We start from the raw sequence: 19,246 nt of genomic DNA on the forward strand, positions 1-19,246 counted from the left end.
CAAGGTACACACACATATCTACCCAATCTCTTCAAGCTTTTGAACACTTTGTGCCGAACCCTAACTTGAGTGTTGGAGTCGCTTACCGAGATCCAACCTCGACATCATTCTAACCCTCTTCTTTTTAAGTATTTTTTAGGATCTCTCTTCTCTTCGAAAAATGTGCATGTCGACTGAACTTTAAACCAGCATATGTATCATCCACGGTGTATCGGTGAGAAGAGGTAACATAATCAAATCATCACCTTTAAAACCTTTAAAGAAAATTAATATTGGACATAGTCAAATTAGATCCAATCTCTTCTTCGATCGGCCTAAACCACAGATTTAGTCAAGTCATGATCCATCATTAGGTTGTGATCTGGCATGACCCTATAACATAGCGGTCTAGTTGTGCCACGGGAAGATGAAAAATGTGTGTTTAAAGGGTACAATCATGTCATTGCCCTCCTTTCGTCCTCCACTCTTATATCTAAAAACGAAGCCAGGTAATAATATACTCGGATTTTACTCCGGGACCATCTAAAAATGATAATCCTAATTTCATATTGACTCAATCGGAAGAGGTTATTCTTCCCACGAAAAAAATCGGTTAATTCAGGAAGCGTTCGATTCAATTTCGATTTTAACATTTTTATTTGATTAAACCGAGGAAAATCCTAAATACGTTAAATTAGAAAAATAATTTATGGATTTTGGAGAAAATAAATGTCCTACCGCGACATAATGGCTCGGGGACTACTGTAGGGCATCTAGAAGTACGTAAAGTTTAAAAATGAAAATAATGGAGGGTGAAATAATATTAATGTAATCCAATTTTACTTATTAATCCGGGGCTTTTTAATTATTTTTTATTAAAATTTTTTTAACTCGCGCAAATTATAATTCCCAACTCCACCCACACTTGTACCCCGCACCTGAGGGTTGTCGCCCCCACCGCCGCATAGAAAAATAATATTCTGCGAATATTCTTCAGCTAAAATTTTTAAGGGAATAAAAAGAAAAGGCAAAAGGATCCGATTAGCTGCCTCCCCTCTTTAAATACCCGCGCATACCTCACTCCTCCACCCACCGACTCACTGCGTTCGCAGCCGACATGAGGACCGGCGCAGGTTTCAACGCCGACGACCAGGCCGCCCTGCTCTCCTCTCCCGGCGGCGCAGCGGCCCACTCGGGGTGGCGATACCCAGTGCCCTTCCTCTTCGGCGGCATGGCCGCCATGCTCGCCCTCGTCGCCCTCGCCCTCCTCATCCTCACCTGCTCCTACTACTGGAACAGCCTCTCCGGCCACGACGACTCCGACCTCCAGAAGCCCCGCGACTCACACGGCGCGAAGGCCCCCGCCTCCCTCGAGGACAGCGTCCTCGTCATCATGCCCGGCGAGGTGGCCCCCAGCGTCCTAGCCGTCCCCATTGCCGCACCCAACCGGGTCGACCAGCCGCGCTCGTGCCAGGTAACCTCGCCGGGAGATCGCCAGACGCCTCCCCAAAGCCATTGAGCAGCGAATGTAACTAAATTTTGGATGAGTCAACTAAATTTTGTTTTTTTACTCAAAAAGATTATTTTTTTTTCTTCTCAAAACTCCGAATCGAACGAGGTGCAGATCATGAGATCTCGAGAGCGATCGTTTCCATGGCGGAAGAGATCGAAGCCATGTCCCGAGCTGGTTCATTCGCCATTACGGTTTAGTAAAGTAAGGACGGGGAGGAAGACGAGCGAGCACGTGAGGAGCACGAGAGCGAATTAGGGATGGGGATGCGGCGAGCCGAGGTCGCGCAGGAGTAAAGACAGCTGTTACAGATCGTTCCGAAACCCGATACGCGTCTTTGACAGACATCGTAACGCCCTCTAAATAAACTAATATAATAAAAAAATACGATTCTATTTTTTTTTGTATTTATTAAAATTTGATCTTTATTTAATAATGTGACTAGAGCTGCCCGCGGGCATTAAATGGTGGGCTGCGATACAAAAGTGATAAATGCCGGTGAGCGAGGCGTTGCATGGTGCCCACGTATCGGTTACCATATGGATAGGCGACAAATAGACAAGTAGCGGCCGTTACAAGTGTGAGATGTCAAAAAGCGATTAACCATCGTTGCCTGATTCACCGGGTTTCTGTGGGCTATTTCTATATTTATTATATTTGCGGTGAACTAATTTTTTAAATAGTTTTATTTAAAAAAATTAGTTAAAAAGAATTAAAAAGGCTTTATCTAGAAAGAGTTAGAAGCTAAGCCAATATTTGATATTCCATGATATAAAAAGTCAATATTTTATATATTTTGATTAAGTTTGAACGTATTTTGATTTTTACTAGTTCTTAGTTGTTGATTCAAAATTATCAGTTATTATATAATATTTAATAATTAAGTTTAAAAAGGAAAATATAGCTGGAATAGCTCAGTTGGTTAGAGCGTGTGGCTGTTAACCACAAGGTCGGAGGTTCAAGCCCTCCTTCTAGCGAGATTTTTTTAAATCTAAAATTAGAATTTTTAACACAAACATTCATACGATATATAAATATAATTATAATGTAGCCCCGGGGCTACAGTATGTTTTAATCGGGTCTCCAATTTTTAGAACTGAACATCTAGTATAAAATATATATTTTTAAATTTCAATTTTTTAATCTAAATATTAAATCTTAAATTTTTATCCTAAATCTTAAATAAAAAAATTAAAAATATATTTTATAATGTGCTCACCAAATATATCGCATAAAAAGTGTAATATATCGTTTACCTATAATATAATCGAGGAGTCTTATATATTAATTATATTTAAAATGCAACATGATTTATGTAAATAATATATATATGAATAAGAAAAATATAAATACTTCTAATTATCGCCGACCAATTTTTTTTTTCACTTTTTCAGTTCAATTTATTTTTTTAATTGGCACATATCTGGTTTACGTCACCCACTATTTACTAAAAAGAATATGATAGAAAAATGATCTAGTATAAAAATTGTAATATGACCATAAAATATATATATATATATATATATCAATGAAACTCCATCAACATCTAATATAAAATCATTTATTAAATTTTATGGAATCTAAACTCTAAATCATGACTTTAAACCCCTCCTAGAATCTTAAATAAAAAATTCATTATACACAATAATGCTTATTTGCATGCAAAAATTGAATAAATTAGTCCAATCAAAAGGCCCTAGCCTTGTAGCAAAATATTATGCTCAGGAAGTAATAGAATCTAGATAGTCCAGTAAATTTAGATATATTCATCAAAAGCAATTAACAACGATCAATAGATTTCCTTTTTAATAAAAGAAGAGCATCAAAAGTTGTAATAATTGAAATTTTCTCACCTTCTTGAATTACAAGGTTGGATATATCAAGTCTTCATAAATATAATAAGCATTTTGCATACAAGCACACATTATTTAGATCTTTAACATCCTTTCTTTCATAGTGTGCAAACAATATCGCAACTGTGCATTCCAAACTGAAGGTGGTTAGAGATCAAATGGAGTATTTAAGATAAAAGAAATCATCTCAGAATTGGAGTAAATAACACAAAAAGGTACAAGCAACATCATGGAAATATCATGCAGTGTCTAAAACTTGAAATTTAAGCTCCATCTGGCTGGATGAAGGGATTTGCAATTTCCTCTGTTCCATCAGTTGGAGACACAAGCATTACGGCAGTCCCCCTACATATCTGTACACAAATGCATCAGTCAAATAAACCTGTTTAAAATGATCATTTTTAGCCTACAAAATCACTTCCATTAGTTTTCAACAACAACATATGAAGAAAACAAATTAGACAAATAGGATGGGCAATGTTGAGACCCACTAAAAATCACCATTAAGGAATTGTTAAAGAAATTTAAAAAAAAAAAAACACAAGTCTGATTGAATATAATGTCATTCTGTATTAAGCTAGAAGCAGCAAGGGTAATAAGTTAATGGGTACAAAAAACTCTTACTACAAGGCCAAGGCGTCTTGTCTGGTCTGTGGTCTTCAGTGGATCATCAGGATCTGCAAGCATGGGCTTCAAGTTAACAAAATTCAAAAAGATTGTTGATTCCAGTACATTTACAGATAACCAAGTCTGGGATAGCAAGAAAATGCTAAAGGTAGTGGGTGAATTGCCAACTTCATTAGCCGACTAAACTAAATAATTGTCCAAGCTAAATATGTGAAGTGATCCTATTCATGCAGTGATACACAACCTAACAAAATTTAGGCCCTATACAGATTCCTGAGGCACCATGAAGAACATGACTCAACTAGCACTACGGAAACACAAATTGAATGCATGACCCAAGCAGTTTGAATGTGTCAAGTGCATGTTTTCTAAAATACCCATTCATAAAGGATGTCGATTGGTGGTGTGCTCTGGACATCAATGCAAATATAAAAATGATTAAAATTCTAAACATTTATGACAAACTAAAATTGCCATCAAAGAAGAAAATTTATTTGTAGACAAAAACAAAAAAGATCCAGTTGATCCAAACAAAACACTACTAATAGACAATTCTGTGTAAACATGTTCATGTAAAGTAGTTACCTCTGAGAAACTCTATAGCTTCATCTAGCACCAAGTTAAGCAGCTGATCATAGCCTTTTAAAGTCCCCATCACTGGATCAAGGCAATTACATGGTTAGCAAGTTTATTAGTTATATGAATTACTATGTTCCTCAAATAACTGAAAATAAAACAAGTTGGAAAATGCTGGAAAGCATGAAGTGTCTAGAGACACACATCAGTTGACACCTGCCAAGCTTATTTTTAGTGGAAAATAACACAAGTTGGAAGAAATTGGAAATCATGAAGTGTCTAGAGACCCACATCAGCAATCACCTGCCAAGCTTATTTCTAGTGGTTTTCATCAAATGTTCAAATGCAACTTTCTAAAAACATAAAACTACCACTTGCCAAGTTCCAGACAAGGAACTATTATCTTATATTTGTGAACGCTGTTCCAATGTTAAACTAATTGTTTGAAATACACCTTCTCTCAAGAGTGTTCTAAACAGAGATAACTAGTATATCCATATTATTTTCAGAAATCATAGTATATTTTGCCTTCAGACCACTTTATTGTACATAGGTTTATATATTGGAGTTAGTAAAATCTAGGTACTACAATAGAAAAATAAAATAATATAAAAAAGCTAAATTAGCACAATATCATTCAGATACACATGACATTGATAGCCATACCCATGCTTTGATTGAGAACAGTGTGCCCTCATGCAAAGGAGCAATTGCAACAGAAACTCACTTGGTATGAACAACCTCACAACTACTAGGTGGCATGGTAAAAGTATCAGAAGTATATTCTAATGAATTGGCAAGTCAACACCTAAATTTTCATTCATATACATTTCCATTTAACATGTACTATTATGAATTATGTATTATCTGTTTCACATATTTATATGCAAAATATTTTATATGGGATTAGAGATGACTTAGGATGATTGATTTAATATACCATAAGTTAAATCTATTTTTTTGGCTGATCATTTAGGTTGATTAATTTGACATATTAGATGGTAGATGTGTATTCATTTTTTGATACATTATATTGGCTTGACCACATAATGAATGCATACAAATCTTAAAACCTAGTGGCAAACCATTCTCTTCTTGACTTTTAATTATTCTTTTATTGCTTGCTTCACATATCAATTCGAAGTGTATATAAAGTAAATAAGATGCAGGTATAATTTTAAGATAAGAACTAAAATTCATGTAATGGTTGGAAAGACCAAAGTCTGGAACGAATGAAAACTAAATAACCAACCTTGCCTTCCTCCTGTCAGCTTCACTTGGACACCCTTGTCAATGAATTTTGCCAAATCTAGAACTGTTTCCTTCCTGCCTGACTAAACAAGTAAACATAAAACATTAAACAGAGGCCAACAACACCAATGCATTGCAGAAGATGAGAATGATATTACTGAAGCCAAGGGAAAAACAATTATCATGCACACAATGATATAGTTTAATCTTCTAACCAACAAAATCTGAGTCCACTCAATGTGCCAATGCACACCAATACAACATTTAGTCAGTCATTATATCCTTTAATTGCATACAATATCTTCTTAGAAGATAATGATGTTCTAAGGAGATACTATGTGAAAATTAATTAAAATTTCAAGAAGGTTGGTTAGCAGAACACAACTATAAGCTATTAACTGCAAGCAACATAGTACTGTCTTCCCTTTCCAATTTATAGGTCTCAAGGCTGCCTAGATATTGGCAGAGATGATATATGGTGTTTTTCTTGTGTTATATTACCTAATGAGCTGTTGCTTGTTGACTAACCTTATGTGTGGCGCCTCTCATTTATTCCCTGTCCTTAAACCAATCAGGCCACTCTATGCATGTGCAGACATGTAGTTTACCACCCATCCTTGTCCCATTGGTTTGGCAGTGATTTCGCCCGCATTTGTTACTCCTTTTCATATTGTATTTTACAAGTTACTTAAAGTTTGATAAGGCATATTTCCCAAACTTGTGAAACTACAACATGCTTTTCATTTTTCACAGAATAGATTTACTAAGGACGCCCCCAAGGAATATGTTGCTTAAGCTGGAAATAAAACTTAAATACGAACCTGGTTATTCTTCAACATGTTTTTTTTTTCACTCAGTAAGTTTTGCTGATGTATGGAAATGGCATAACGATGGAGGACATTATTAGCATGGTATACACGTTATGCAAAATTTGCAAGATTTGAAATTTTCTCACATCTACCTTTTCATGGGGAAAAGAAAGAAAATGTAATCAGATTGGAATAAAAATGTTCACACATAAGAAAATAATTCGGAAGATGCATATATTTAACTTAGCAAAGGATCATAGATGATGCACTAACAATTACACTTACAGTTCCCAATACATTATTATTTCCAGTAAATAAACACCATAACCCCTCAATATCATTGCTATCATTGCAGAATTTCATCAACCAAATAAGTGGAGAAATATCTGCAGCCACAACAAAATATTCTTACCATCTTGCACTACAAATTCCCTGCAAGCCCAATGAATTTCAATGTGAACTTGCTGGAAAGCACCCTACCACCTGGATAAAAAATTAGTATCTGCAGTAAGTTCGATAAGTAAAATTATTATTAAGTTCAAGAAGTAAAATTATTAAATTGTGAAACCTTAACACTGTCCTGAAAGCAAATGGAGGAAGCAACCAAGAGCATCAAATATTTCTAATCAACATGAAACAAAAGAATAAATAAAAATTTTAGGTAAATCAAACACAGAAAGTCAAACAGTAAAATTCCAAGTTATCTCTCTATGATAAAGAGATCCATTTTGCAAATTAGATATAATGGCCAATAGAGATGAGCATCTAACTAGGCCCTTTATTATCGGAACTGAAATGGACATCAAACTAGCTAAGTCAAGCAAATGAATGGCCAATCAGATTGAATTTATTAAAATAAAATAACTAAAAATTGCTACACTGAAAAATTCCTACCAACATACAATAACACCTTCAAACATCTGAAATCCTTATAAAACACATCCTATGAAAGAATTATGAATGCTCTCTTTCACAGATAGATTGTTATAAAGTATAGAAATAAGCACTAATCAGCCAAAAAACTGTCATGTACAAGACCAAGTTATCCATGGTCAGTATGAACTAGCATCAAGACACATGGAAAGCCTATACTGGTTATAAGACTAATGAGATAATAAGATTGACTCATAGACCATGTAATACAGGTAAATAATTCATTAAACCATTAATGGATAGAAGACTAAGTGGAATAATATAATTGGTCTATAAGTTACATAATATCAGCCGATCCCCTCAATATATTGACTCGACAGATCTCATAGTATTCAACCAACCCTCAACCTATTGACACAAGAATTGGTAGCATCTCAAATCTCTCCTCAACAAACTAGCGGAAGCCCTGCCTGGGAGGAAAGGAACCAACAATCACAACCCTCCTCAACTCGTGTTGATGCAACGCTTTCTCACACCCCAAACTCTTCCCTCCAAACTGAGTGTGAAAGGTACAATAATCAATTGTACTCATGCAGATTCCATGTTGGCGCAATAGGAAAACAATTTGTCACTTGTGATTACCAACGGAACAAGTTTGGGGGCCTACCAAAACTTCAAGAACAGGAAGCACCATTGAATAGAAAGAGAAATTTTACTTATTATTAGTTATCATCAAAGTGTATAAATGCTCTCGACAATAAAGAACTGCATGCTATATATCAAGAATAAATAAACAACTATATTAATTTGCATTATCACATAAAAGTATATTGCAAATAATACTGACATATGCCGCAAGCAATGATAGCAAGAAAACCTAGAATAATCCACATGGATAGCAACTACGATGATGGCATGAGCAAGGGAAATAACTAGAATTCAAAAAGATAACACAAGCAAGACATGCCAAAGAGTCAACAAGCCAAGTCGGAGTTCCACCATAAGAATTGATATCACACAAGTTGCCCCGACCCTAAACAACCTTCAAATTCAACTACCAAAGTACAAACACTGACTAAAAAACTCCAATCTCCCTCATCTGCAATGCGGAACACCATACCTCCAGTCTCTCGACTCCAACATCACCAAATTCCCTCTTTGGAACCCAAAAAACATACTCACAAAGTCAAGCCTCAACGAAACATCTACCCCCACTAACCTACCTTTTCCATTGTGTATCCCTGCGATTCAATGTCCTGTAGGAAACACAAGAGCACCAAAAGAAACAACTTTCTCTTACAATGGTAACCCACCCAAGATTCCACAACTGCACCAAGCAACAAGAACTCACGTTGCCAGTGTCGCGGCTTCTCAAGAGAGGAAGGAGGGTGAAAAAGACTGCTGTGGGTTCGCCGATGCTGGAGATGGTAGATCGCAGCCGGTGACGCTCGGCGATGCAAAGCACGGACTTGCAGGCGAAACAGCGAAGGCGGGGATCTCGCACGCGACTCGTCGAAGGGGCTGAGAGTGAGGCCTTGCTCGCACGAGAGAGAAAGAAGAAGGGAGAAGAAGTTACTGAAAAGATGGTTTTGTTTCCACAAATCCCTAATCTGCTAAACCAAGTCGAACCAAACCGGTTCACACTGGTTCAATATTGATGTTGACATTATAAATTTATATATATATATATTAGATAGATGATTTTTTTAATATAAATTATGTTCCGAATTTATTAATCAAAAGAAAATTTATACTTTTAAAATTAATCAGATAAAATTTAAATATCTAAATTATTAAAATAATAATAATAATATTGTATCTCTCTCTTCTCCTCGTTCAGTATTAGTCCCTGGCGCATGATATCACGGTAGGATATTCAGGTTGTAAACCCAGGTTACAACGTATTTATAAGAAATTTTCTCCAAATGAGGAGCACAATCAAAGGATGTTGGACGTTTAACTTTCCGATTTATTCTGATAGCCGATGGAAAATTTCTATGGAATCGTATCAGTTACCCTCAGAAATAGTCCATAAAGTTAACTGGGATTTTTTTTTAAGGGTTAATAAGGAAGCAAACGCTATGCTTTGTGTTTCAAATAAGTACATTAAATAGCATAGCTGCATGGTAGCTTTTGAAACTAAAACAAAAATAACGAACTTAATTATTTCTCCACTTTAACCCTTTCCGATCTCAGGAATACTTGTAAAGCTTAAACGTTAAGTACGATAGATAATGATTTTGTTAAAGAATGTATTGAGAGGAGAGAATAAACTTCACCTTCCACGTTCCAGAAATGAAAGTTATCAAACGTAATTCTCTTTGATATTTTAGGTTGGAGTGACCTTTCTCTTGGGATTTAAATGTGCCATGAGATCAAAATCCTCTCTTCTAAAAAACATCATGGAAAATTACAGATATTTAGACCTATATCATAAAAAATTGTCCTATTTGATATTTCGATCTGGTTTGAGATCAAGGATGAAACTCGTGTTGGGTCGGAGGTGTTTAAAGGTGAGTTTCACTGATTTAGAAATGCACAAGTTTGGGGAATCTCTGTAATAGTCAAAGAGGATTAAAATAAAGACCAAGGTGAACTTTGACGTTTCTACTCTGATGCTCAAGTCAGATTCTAATGTTTGTAGAATCAATAAGGAAAAAATCACAGGAGAAATAAAAAAGTGATTGAGTTTGTGTATGCATACCTACGCTCATAAGAGTGAGTCTCTTTTTATTCTACCTCCTTGTGGATTGAGAAGGTGTCACTCACCTTGTTACCCATGTTATTTAATGTTCCTCATTTTTTGTTAATCGTGTCACTCCATATTCACCATGTTCTCAATCAGTCCCATCCTCCCTATTCGAGCGTCGAATGGTAAGGGTTTCAGAGTTGAGTGTTGGGCATCAAGTAGTAGTGGTCCCTAAATCATATTAGTTTACTTAGGATTATTATGGGTCAATTGCTAATACTTTAATAGGTCAATGTGTTGATTAAAACTGCCAATGACATCCCTTAGGAAAAGTTTGAGGGATGAATAGGCCTTGCAACCAGTTTTATTAGTGTTAAAACCTCGTGTTAATGAATCTTATTTGTATTTGTTCAAGGAGAAATAGCAAGGACTATTTTGTTATGTTAATGGTAAATTTGTATATTTGGTTATTGAAACATGTGTTCGTACTATCATAGTAATCATAAGTACCAACTCCTCATCCAAAATCACTGTCAAACAACATCAAACATACAAATATAATGTGGCCCTTTGTCTGTCGGAAACAACATCAAACCTTCCAATGTTGCACGCATCTCCGGCCTTCTTCACCCTAGCTCCGTGTACGTGCATCAGAACTCCGTCAAACCAGTGGTGGTCCGGCCATCCAATAGGCAGCTCAAATTAGTCATGGCTACACTACCCAGGCCTAGCAGTGGTCGGCAGTTCCTTAACACCAGCTGCTTATCCTCCCGCCATGGAGTGTCAGGTTACAGGCTGCGACGGCTCCCTTGGCCTCCCCCCGCGCCGCAGGTGAGCTCACAGCAATATGTAGGCTGGAGGAGTACCCATTGCCACTGGTGTGCAGCTCCACCAAAAGAAGCAGGTAGTGGGAGGACAGAATGTTGATGGCGATCGTCGGCTGGGCATTTTGTGCTCGTGTCGTCCTTGATCCATCTGACCAGCTCCAAACTCCGGCGGGCTTGCGTGTCGAAGGTTGTGAACTGGTCAGTGTGATCAGATCATGGGAAGCAAGGGCAGCGAACGCCTCCCAAGCTCCAAACTGGTCATGGCAGTAGGCCGGCTGGTGCACATCTCCGATGCCGACTGAAGATGGGAGCTGTTGTAGCCTCACACCACAGCAGCCCTTGGTTCAGCAGGTTTGTGGGTTTCGGATCCAAGCCACTGCTCACAGCCCTGGCAAATTTGCAGGCTCCAGCTCGGTATTGTTGGTCGGATCCGTTTGAAGCATACGTCCCAGCTCACCTCGTTGTCAAGCTTGTTCCTCAGCTCCGACAGCCATCGGAGCTCCGATGGTCCTCCAGCAAGTAGACACTGAACTGCTGCACGGGCAGGACAGCAGTAGTATTTCATCTCACTCACTGGAGTTCACTGTTTCATATTGCCGGAGAAACACTCATCATCCAAGCGCTCGGCTTCACCAGCGGCGTTGAGGGCCAGCAGCAACCGGTGAGAAAACAGCGAGCTGGGTAAACGGTCACGCCTCCATTCCTTCCTCCTTGATGGCCGGAGCTCACCAGCAAGGGGGAAGGGCTAGAACCGAGGCCAAAAGAGGGCTCCCCATGGTGGTCAACAAGCTTTCGGGCATGACAGCAGCCAGCAGCATATACTGCCCATCTCCTCAGCTAGCAGATGGGAGTTGCTACGAGCTCACGCCGCAGCTTCTCTTTGGCTGGGGTTCAGCCACCCCAAGACTTCAAACCTTGGGCTCCCCTTGCCCCTTTCCGGCGAACTCCGCCGCCGTACTCACAGCATGTCGAGGTAGAGTTCCTCGCCTTGACGGAGCAGCCCGGAACTCCGGCGATGAAGCTGGACAGCTTCATTCACATGATTGAATGTAATTAACAGTTTCTGTGAATTTTTAACAGGTCCATCATTGCTAGTGGAAACTTCTTAGAATTGCCTACCACACTTTTCTTCTTTCTGCATTTTCAGCCACTCAGAGCATTTACTAGTGTAGTTTCACCATCAGCCTGGTTAATTTTATCACTGTGATTATAGACCGGTAGAAAACTGTGATCTTGTGGTATATTCAATTAGTAAACTATGTTTCCTCCACCCTCTTACTCAGTCATGCTTGATAATATGATCTCAACAATGCGGCCACCATAACATTCCTTTGCTGAAATATCTGTAACTGAATCAGATGCCAAACTATGTTTCTCGTCATGAGTATGTCAATGATGTTTGATGCTTCATTTAATTTCTAGAACATGCTTGCAATCTGAGCCTTGACCTGTTTAGGACTTCCATTGAAAATTATTGCAGTTATCTACTTTTGTAAGTAAAACAAAAGACAAGAAAATTTTTAGCATGCCACATCAGTTGAAAATTCTTAGTATAATAAAGAATAGTACGATGGAAGTAATCTTAAATTTTTCTATCAAAATGCAAAATTATAATCCCATGAACCTAATACCTAAAAAAAGTTGCAGAAAGAGCCTTGGTGGTTATGTTCTTATAGAGCAAAAGCAGTCTAGCAGTAGCAGGTGCACCTTTGTGATGACAGTGGAGAACTGCGCAAATTAAAACAACAAAAGTTCGTCAGCTTTATGCTTATGGTTGTCACTTTACTTGAAAAAAATAAAATTTTGATCAAATCGAAGATGAAAGATGTTCAAAATAAACACACAGTTTGGACTTGTCATAGATACATAAAGAGTTACTCATCACTCTTTATGTTTTTTTTTTTCTCATCGCCCTCTTTTTGCCCCTATTTTTCTATTTCTTTTCTTCCCCAAAATTGTTGCGTGGATCTCATTCTTTAAATCGGCAGGGATATGGATTTTGATGGTTGACGTGTTGTTATCTATCTATAAACGAGGGAATCCATCAAGTGCATAGATATAAAACATGAAGAACAAAACATTTAAAGCAAAAGAAGAAAAAAAACATGAAGAACAAAACATCTTACCTGCGATATCATTCATTGTTGGTTCCCCCAAAATTCTTGTATTCCGCTTTGAGCTCGTGGGTTCCTTGATTGGGTCCTCTCTTGTTGTACACGCAAATCTCGTTTAATATCTCTTTCAGGAATTGCTGTTCAAAATAAAATCCTCAACTGAGAAAAACTGAGCAGTAAAAAATCAGCATTATTGAAGTAGAAGTAGTACCTCAGGTTGGTCAGTTTCTTGGACCAGTTGCTTCAGCGCCCAATTTGGTTGCCTTTCAAACAGTTTAAAGAGAATGTTCAACATTTCTCCTTTGTCCCTGCGTGTCCTCTTTGCATCCGATGCTTTAGATGGGGCTACTTTTTTCTTGTCCTGTCAAAAAATCAAATGACAATTGAATATGAATAATTATTTCTAAGTCATTCGGCAACGAATCAAATGGCAATTGAACATGAATTGTTTAAAAACAACTACCTTTGAACCAGATGAAACTAGGCCAACCATGCCAGGCATCGGCCTCATAAGCCCTCCATGATCATTATCGATAACCTAAAATTATGGAAGGAAAAAAACATAATAAGGATTTAACTTTTCGACATAGAACAAAGAAGTAATAAAATAAGTTGACAAAACAAGAAATAAAATACATCAACCTGGACTTTTCTGGTTTTAATCATAGACTTGTTCGTTCTTTCGCGACATAATTTTCTATAATCCCCGAGATTTTGAGGCTCCATGTCAAATTTATACTTTACCTTCCCCTCCACTGAGAGCTTTCCTACATTATCAATTACTTTTGTGATCAGACTTCACCAAAAAAATTGCTAAAGTTTGGCTCATAGTTAATTCTAAAAGGGTTTAGAGCACTCGAAGTCAGTGTTTATATGCCCAATTTTAGTCCGACAAGAATAAATATTATGAGTTTATTTTTAAAAAGAAATGAAAAAACATGCTTACCTTGATTAGACTCAGAAAAAACAGACATCGGAACAAAATCTTCGGACGCATTCAGTTTATAACTCCTCGGCGCATTACCAGAATCCTTTTGAAGCATCTCCAAGGTAAACTGTAAATTGAAAATATAATGCTACCATATTCTTTTGATAATTTCAAAAAGATATACGGCCAGAACTTAATTCCAAGAACCCTAATCCGAGGCAGCAAGTTAAACAATTGCACGAAAGAGAAAAAGAAGCAGGAAGAAGAGATATATAAAGAGAAAATGCGTTTACCTGTTCGGATGAGGGATCGTCGAGGTTGAGGAGATCGATCATGTGTACGATCTTGGCGACGACGGGGTTGGGGGAGGTGGAGGAGCCGGAGGCGGCCGACTGCAAGGCCCTCGACGCCGCTGGCGGGCACTTCAACAGCCACACCGGTCGCTCTGCTCGCGCCGTATCCAGCGGGATCCCACCATCATCCTCCATCGCCAGAGAACCCGATGAATCAAAGAATGAGATCGTTTGCCTCTGTTTATACCTTAAAGTGCCGAGACTTGTTCAAATCTTATCGCAGGGAAGAAGGGGAAGGCGTCCGATTCGGTATCTTAACATTTATAGCATAAAAAAGTTACTATGTTTATTTAATTATAATTAAACACGAAAAATGTAATAAATATTTAAATCAGTTAATTAGGAAAATTAATAATAAGTATTAACCGCAATTAATATTGCCTTAACGCATTCGTTTATGCTTTTTTGAAAAAAAAAAATGGGAATCACTTCTAAGTCCATCAAGAAGTCGTTTATACTTTTTTGAAAAAAAAAGTGGGAATACTTCTAAGCCATACAACTTCTTTGGCTGCCTCAGAGGCTGCCACATACTCAGCTTCCATGGTAGAGTCCGAAATGCATTTCTGCTTTATACTTCTCCATGTTATGACTCCACCTATGTATACCTATAGGTTTATAATCCGATTGGAAGTTAGATTTAACGGCCTCACAACCATTTATGAGAAGATTCGAGAAATTTGCCATGCAATGCGTGATTTAACTCAAAATAGAGATATAATTTGCATATATTCATGATAAAATTCTAGAGATAAAATTTAAATGACTTGGTCGTTGGCACGGTTTGGTTTGGTTTATCTCCGAGGGGAAGTGTGGTCCGGTCTGTGTTGACGCATCGTAGCCGTTTACAGTCTGATCTGACGGTTTGTGTTTAAATATCAAAAGCATTATTGAATGGAGTGGTGAAATGAAGCAGTGATGAACAAGAACGAAGAGTGTGAATCTTATGCATGTAGTTGACTTCTCCCCATGGCCATAGTCAACGCTCTCCATTCACCAACCATGATGGAGAAGAAGTCATGATCTTGATGTCGAATAAAACCATCAAAGGAGCTTGCTTTCTGATTTGTCTAGGATGGTTTGGCCGATAAAGAATTGTATATAAAACACGTCGACAAAGATTTGTGTATGTTTATGATTGATGAAGTCTCAAAGAATGTTTATCTACAACATGATGAAAGCTTCCAATCGATAATAGAAATATCAAATATCCTCCTATAGGGGTAGTAAACTACTAGGAATCACGTTCAAGGAGTAGGAGAAACAGAAGCTTTACAGATAGGGCACCAATTCTTTAACCGAAGCCACTGATTGATGCATTGGACATGGTAGAAATGCTCGCAAACCAGCGTGCCCATCTCATCTCCAGTACTCCATTCTTCCTGAAGAAGTCGAATGATTCAAAACTTAAAAAGAGTAGCAAAACAGGGACCTCATTGTTAATGCAATACCAGTAAAACATTTAATGGTAAGTTATACCTGGCATATGCTGCATTTGAGATCACCTTTGGCAGAGTGAGAGAAGCCAGCGATCGCAGAAGTAGGAACATATTTGCTTTTCTTCAAGCATTTTGATAAAGCTTCCTCCGAGAGGGCTGTGCTCACCGAACCCATTTCCTCTCCTAGTGCTAACAATTCCTGTTCAAGGAATAAAGGTTTCCTAAGACAAGCCCGTCTGTGTATCATTGCATTAGTAAAGGAGACTGGAATAGATAGATCCTTCTTTTTTTTTTTAATGCAGTTGAGTGATCATTGAAAATTATCAGTAGTTTATGACATTCATTACATTGAACTTCTAAGAGACGAAACAAACCTCGTATGTCATGTCATCGATATCCATCCTCATGTCACTGTATTGGTCATTGATCAGGCCATCTAAAAATAAATGATTCTCAAGAAATGACAGTTGCTGCAAGGGAAACAAGTTGTGCCTTAGTTGTGTTTTAATTTGCATAACTCCTAAGAATGAACAAATTGATTTCTCATTCCTTTTCGGCTTTTCAAAGTAGCTATTGTTTGAAACTTAAGGAAAATAAATAAAGTGTCAAAGGCACGGAATGCAGACAACCTCATATGTCAGTCCTTCATATTCAATCCTCTCAAGTTCCAGTAGCACCTGCATGGTACCAAAATGAAACCTAAGAAAGCTTGATGAATTTCGATAAAAAAAAGTGTATTAGAAGTAATTCTTTGCTTGAACATGTAGGCTAGAATGACTTAGCTATTACAGTAAAATAAGTAATCAGTACCTCAGCAACACTTCCGATACTTAAGAGTGGATAACTATCATTATCTTCTGCAAGAGCATTGAATAGAGAGATGCTATCTCTTGATGATCTTAATGCACTTTGAGGAACAGTTCTTAATTCACCTACTGGATCTGGTAGCAAGTTTGGCTCATTTACTTGTTCTAAGGGCCTTGTTCTAGGATTACCGGTAGGATGACTGCCTTGTTCGAACTGAAACTACACCCATACTGGTAGATTGACTTCTTGATCTTCTTGGATTTTGATTAGATGTTAAATTGTCTGGAAGACACATACTTAGATCTGAAGTAACTGTACTTGAAGAAACATAACTTGCTGGATTAGAGGATGAGATTATGCTTTTACCTCTGGAAGATGTGCTTCCATTTCTAAAGGATCTCCTCAAATCCTTTCCTACTCGTGCAGTTGCAGAATCGGCAGAGTTAAAATTTGACAGGAAAAGATCAGATGCACCTGCTTGTCTAAGACCATTCAAGCGATAGTCCTTAGACCTGGATGACATGTCTCGGTCAATCTGCGTAGGAGCCATGGGGTTGTTTCCAGATGAATTTGAATCTTCTCGTAAGCTGATACTCAGACTGCCTAGCTACTACTTTAGATGCCCTAGAACTCAATTTCACACTGCAGGATCGCACTCCTCGAGATGCAGTTTTTCCAAAGTGACGAACCTTTGTGGGTTCAACTAATGGGCTTAGAGAGCTTGAATTTTCTTTCTTCCCCAATCTTCTTCTCGAATCTGCATACTTTGCTTCCAAATATCTGCTATGACACTTGAGTCTACTGCTATCAGCTTGTCTACTACTACTTTCTGCAACATCTTCTTCATCATATCTTTTCTCCAATGTTGGCTCTCTAAAACCAATAGAAGATGGTGACTTAGATGAACCTGAGCGACAGGAAGTTTTGTCTTCCCCTACCTGGCTGCCTTTAATGGAATAGCGACTAGCACAACATCCTATCCGGTTACAGTATCTGATGCTTCTGTCATGGAACTTCTGTTCCCTAAAGGTAATGCTGCATCCACCTTTGCTAATTATGATCCCACTGGCAGTCCTTCTTCCCATAGAGTCCTCCATAGCGAAGCATAAACACCTACTTGAGAAAAGCTGAAAAGAAAATTTGAATTCTTCAGCAATTCTTCATCTGAAAACAATGAAGGCAACGACCAAGAAGTCTAAGGGGTTAACCTAGCAAACAAACACATGATTTGTGTTTCAAATAAGTACATTAAATAGCATAGCTGCATGGTAGTGCTAAAAACAAAGTCTTAGAATTAACAACTGAGCAATATATAACAATATCATTGATGGAGATCTGCATGCACATATAAAATTAAGTAGTGATTGGACAAATTCATATTATGGAGGCAGTTGCTAAAAATTCTCAGCATCACATTAGAAATTAAGAATCCAAAAGTTGTAGAAAATAAACAAAGCAATTGCATTTAAGATGAATCAATGTAAACGAGTATCTGCGAATCAAATTAACCAGCTCTCAACATATCACCAATTTCCTGATCATCGAATCCAGAAATACTAGGAAAGGCAGGACCCTGACTAACAAATATAGAGTTCTAATTTGTTCTTGTGTCACCCAAAAAGAAACTCAAAAAAGTACATGAAATCGTGTAACTACTGGAAATCATCTTGCAAAGTTTGATATCAAAGATAATAAACCAAGATATAACTAAAATCACTTCCTAATGGACACAAACTACTCAGTTGTAATATTACCCAGTTTTCTTCAATGGAAATCAAAGCATGGTCAAGTTTGTTCATACAAAGTCATACACCATCATTAAGTATGAACGAAAGGCATGACTCGCAAGTAGAACTACACAAAATTGTAGATTTCATTGCTAACATCAAACTAAGGAATAATAATGAGAGAACATCATAAATCTGGCCCGTGAAGGCCTGAGTTCCAAAAAGGTCTCTGCATTAAAAACATGGAGAAGAAAATACTTGTTTTTGCTATTTTACTCGGGTGTGATAAAACATCTTCGTCTTCTACCTAATCCAGTTTTACACAACCACCGAGCACAAAACAGACGTGTGAGAATCACCATAGGCACCAACAAAATCAACAAGAAATCTCTCGAGCCAAAAGCAATTTTTTGTCGTTCAAAGCAATTAACCGACGGCCAATTACTTTCGCCGAAAGCAAAACTCTTGGAGCAAACAAAAGGAAAAAAAAAAAGAAACAAAGAAGAAAAGAATCAAAGCTCTTGAAATCCTCCAAGGCTACGAGCCAATCCATCGGAACATAAACCAGAAACAACAAAACCACATCTTTAAGCCGAGACGGCGCTCCATACGCAACCAAGATCAAAACTTTCTCTTTTCAAACGGATCAAGATCGAAACTTTGAAGCCAGAACTCGATCCTTTTTTTGTCGCGAGGCCTAAAAAGAGGCGGAGAGAGGGCGGGGGAAAAGGAGAGGCAGACGTACCTCGATTTGCTTCTCCGAACATTGAAGGAGAATCCAGCGAAATCGTTCCGCGGAAGATAAAAAAAAACTGAGGGAGACGGCGCGGAATCGAGGGTTTAATACACCTAAAGCGGACGCCATTGAATTGGCACGGACGCGACAA

The 19,246-nt window shown here is 37.9% G+C and overlaps 3 protein-coding genes, 1 non-coding gene and 1 pseudogene across 5 annotated transcripts; 2 read left to right on the top strand and 3 right to left on the bottom strand.

The window, feature by feature from the left end:
* Window positions 1–1,096: 1,096 nt before the first annotated feature.
* LOC141836988 (protein GLUTAMINE DUMPER 2-like) lies at window positions 1,097–1,498 on the top strand. The gene has a single exon (XM_074724477.1). It carries the CDS (start codon window positions 1,097–1,099, stop codon window positions 1,496–1,498), a length of 402 nt encoding a protein of 133 aa, XP_074580578.1.
* Window positions 1,499–2,392: 894 nt separating this feature from the next.
* On the top strand, window positions 2,393–2,466 carry TRNAN-GUU (transfer RNA asparagine (anticodon GUU)). Its single transcript has one exon. It is a non-coding gene; the product is annotated as a tRNA-Asn (tRNA).
* Window positions 2,467–3,364: 898 nt separating this feature from the next.
* LOC141840934 (sm-like protein LSM7) lies at window positions 3,365–9,028 on the bottom strand. 2 transcript variants are annotated; one of them, XM_074729036.1, is made up of 6 exons: window positions 8,830–9,028; window positions 7,018–7,088; window positions 5,798–5,879; window positions 4,555–4,626; window positions 3,967–4,019; window positions 3,365–3,695 (listed from the first exon to the last, which is right to left on the bottom strand). In XM_074729036.1, exons 2-6 carry the CDS (start codon window positions 7,018–7,020, stop codon window positions 3,606–3,608), a joined length of 300 nt encoding a protein of 99 aa, XP_074585137.1. In that variant the 5' UTR covers window positions 7,021–7,088; window positions 8,830–9,028; the 3' UTR covers window positions 3,365–3,605. The 2 variants fall into 2 exon arrangements, with proteins under 2 accessions (XP_074585137.1, XP_074585138.1); XM_074729037.1 differs by having other exon boundaries at window positions 7,018–7,107.
* Window positions 9,029–10,710: 1,682 nt separating this feature from the next.
* On the bottom strand, window positions 10,711–14,569 carry LOC141840332 (transcription initiation factor IIF subunit beta-like). Its single transcript, XM_074728284.1, has 7 exons — window positions 14,330–14,569; window positions 14,055–14,163; window positions 13,751–13,875; window positions 13,572–13,646; window positions 13,320–13,469; window positions 13,121–13,245; window positions 10,711–12,722 (listed from the first exon to the last, which is right to left on the bottom strand). Exons 1-6 carry the CDS (start codon window positions 14,522–14,524, stop codon window positions 13,129–13,131), a joined length of 771 nt encoding a protein of 256 aa, XP_074584385.1. The 5' UTR covers window positions 14,525–14,569; the 3' UTR covers window positions 10,711–12,722; window positions 13,121–13,128.
* A 928-nt stretch (window positions 14,570–15,497) lies between these two features.
* LOC141842431 (uncharacterized) lies at window positions 15,498–19,198 on the bottom strand (annotated as a pseudogene).
* Between the last annotated feature and the right edge of the window lie 48 nt (window positions 19,199–19,246).

Source organism: Curcuma longa, chromosome 11 (assembly GCF_044706935.1).
Source record: "Curcuma longa cultivar G26 ecotype Majalengka, Jawa Barat chromosome 11, ITB_CL_G26_1.1, whole genome shotgun sequence".
In the NCBI taxonomy this organism is placed as follows: domain Eukaryota; kingdom Viridiplantae; phylum Streptophyta; class Magnoliopsida; order Zingiberales; family Zingiberaceae; genus Curcuma; species Curcuma longa.

Bases quoted from the DNA above. Each gene is read 5' to 3' on its own strand.
- LOC141840934 (XM_074729036.1), bottom strand. The intron at 4,627-5,797 runs GTTGGTTATTTA...GCCTTGATCCAG, and splicing joins GCTGACAGGAGGAAGGCAAG to TGATGGGGACTTTAAAAGGC. The intron at 4,020-4,554 runs GTAACTACTTTA...CCATGCTTGCAG, and splicing joins AGCTATAGAGTTTCTCAGAG to ATCCTGATGATCCACTGAAG.
- LOC141840332 (XM_074728284.1), bottom strand. From the start codon at position 14,524: ATGGAGGATGATGGTGGGATCCCGCTGGATACGGCGCGAGCAGAGCGA. The intron at 14,164-14,329 runs GTAAACGCATTT...TTCAATTTACAG, and splicing joins ACGATCCCTCATCCGAACAG to TTTACCTTGGAGATGCTTCA. The intron at 13,470-13,571 runs GTAGTTGTTTTT...ATTTTTTGACAG, and splicing joins TAGTTTCATCTGGTTCAAAG to GACAAGAAAAAAGTAGCCCC.
- LOC141836988 (XM_074724477.1), top strand. From the start codon at position 1,097: ATGAGGACCGGCGCAGGTTTCAACGCCGACGACCAGGCCGCCCTGCTC.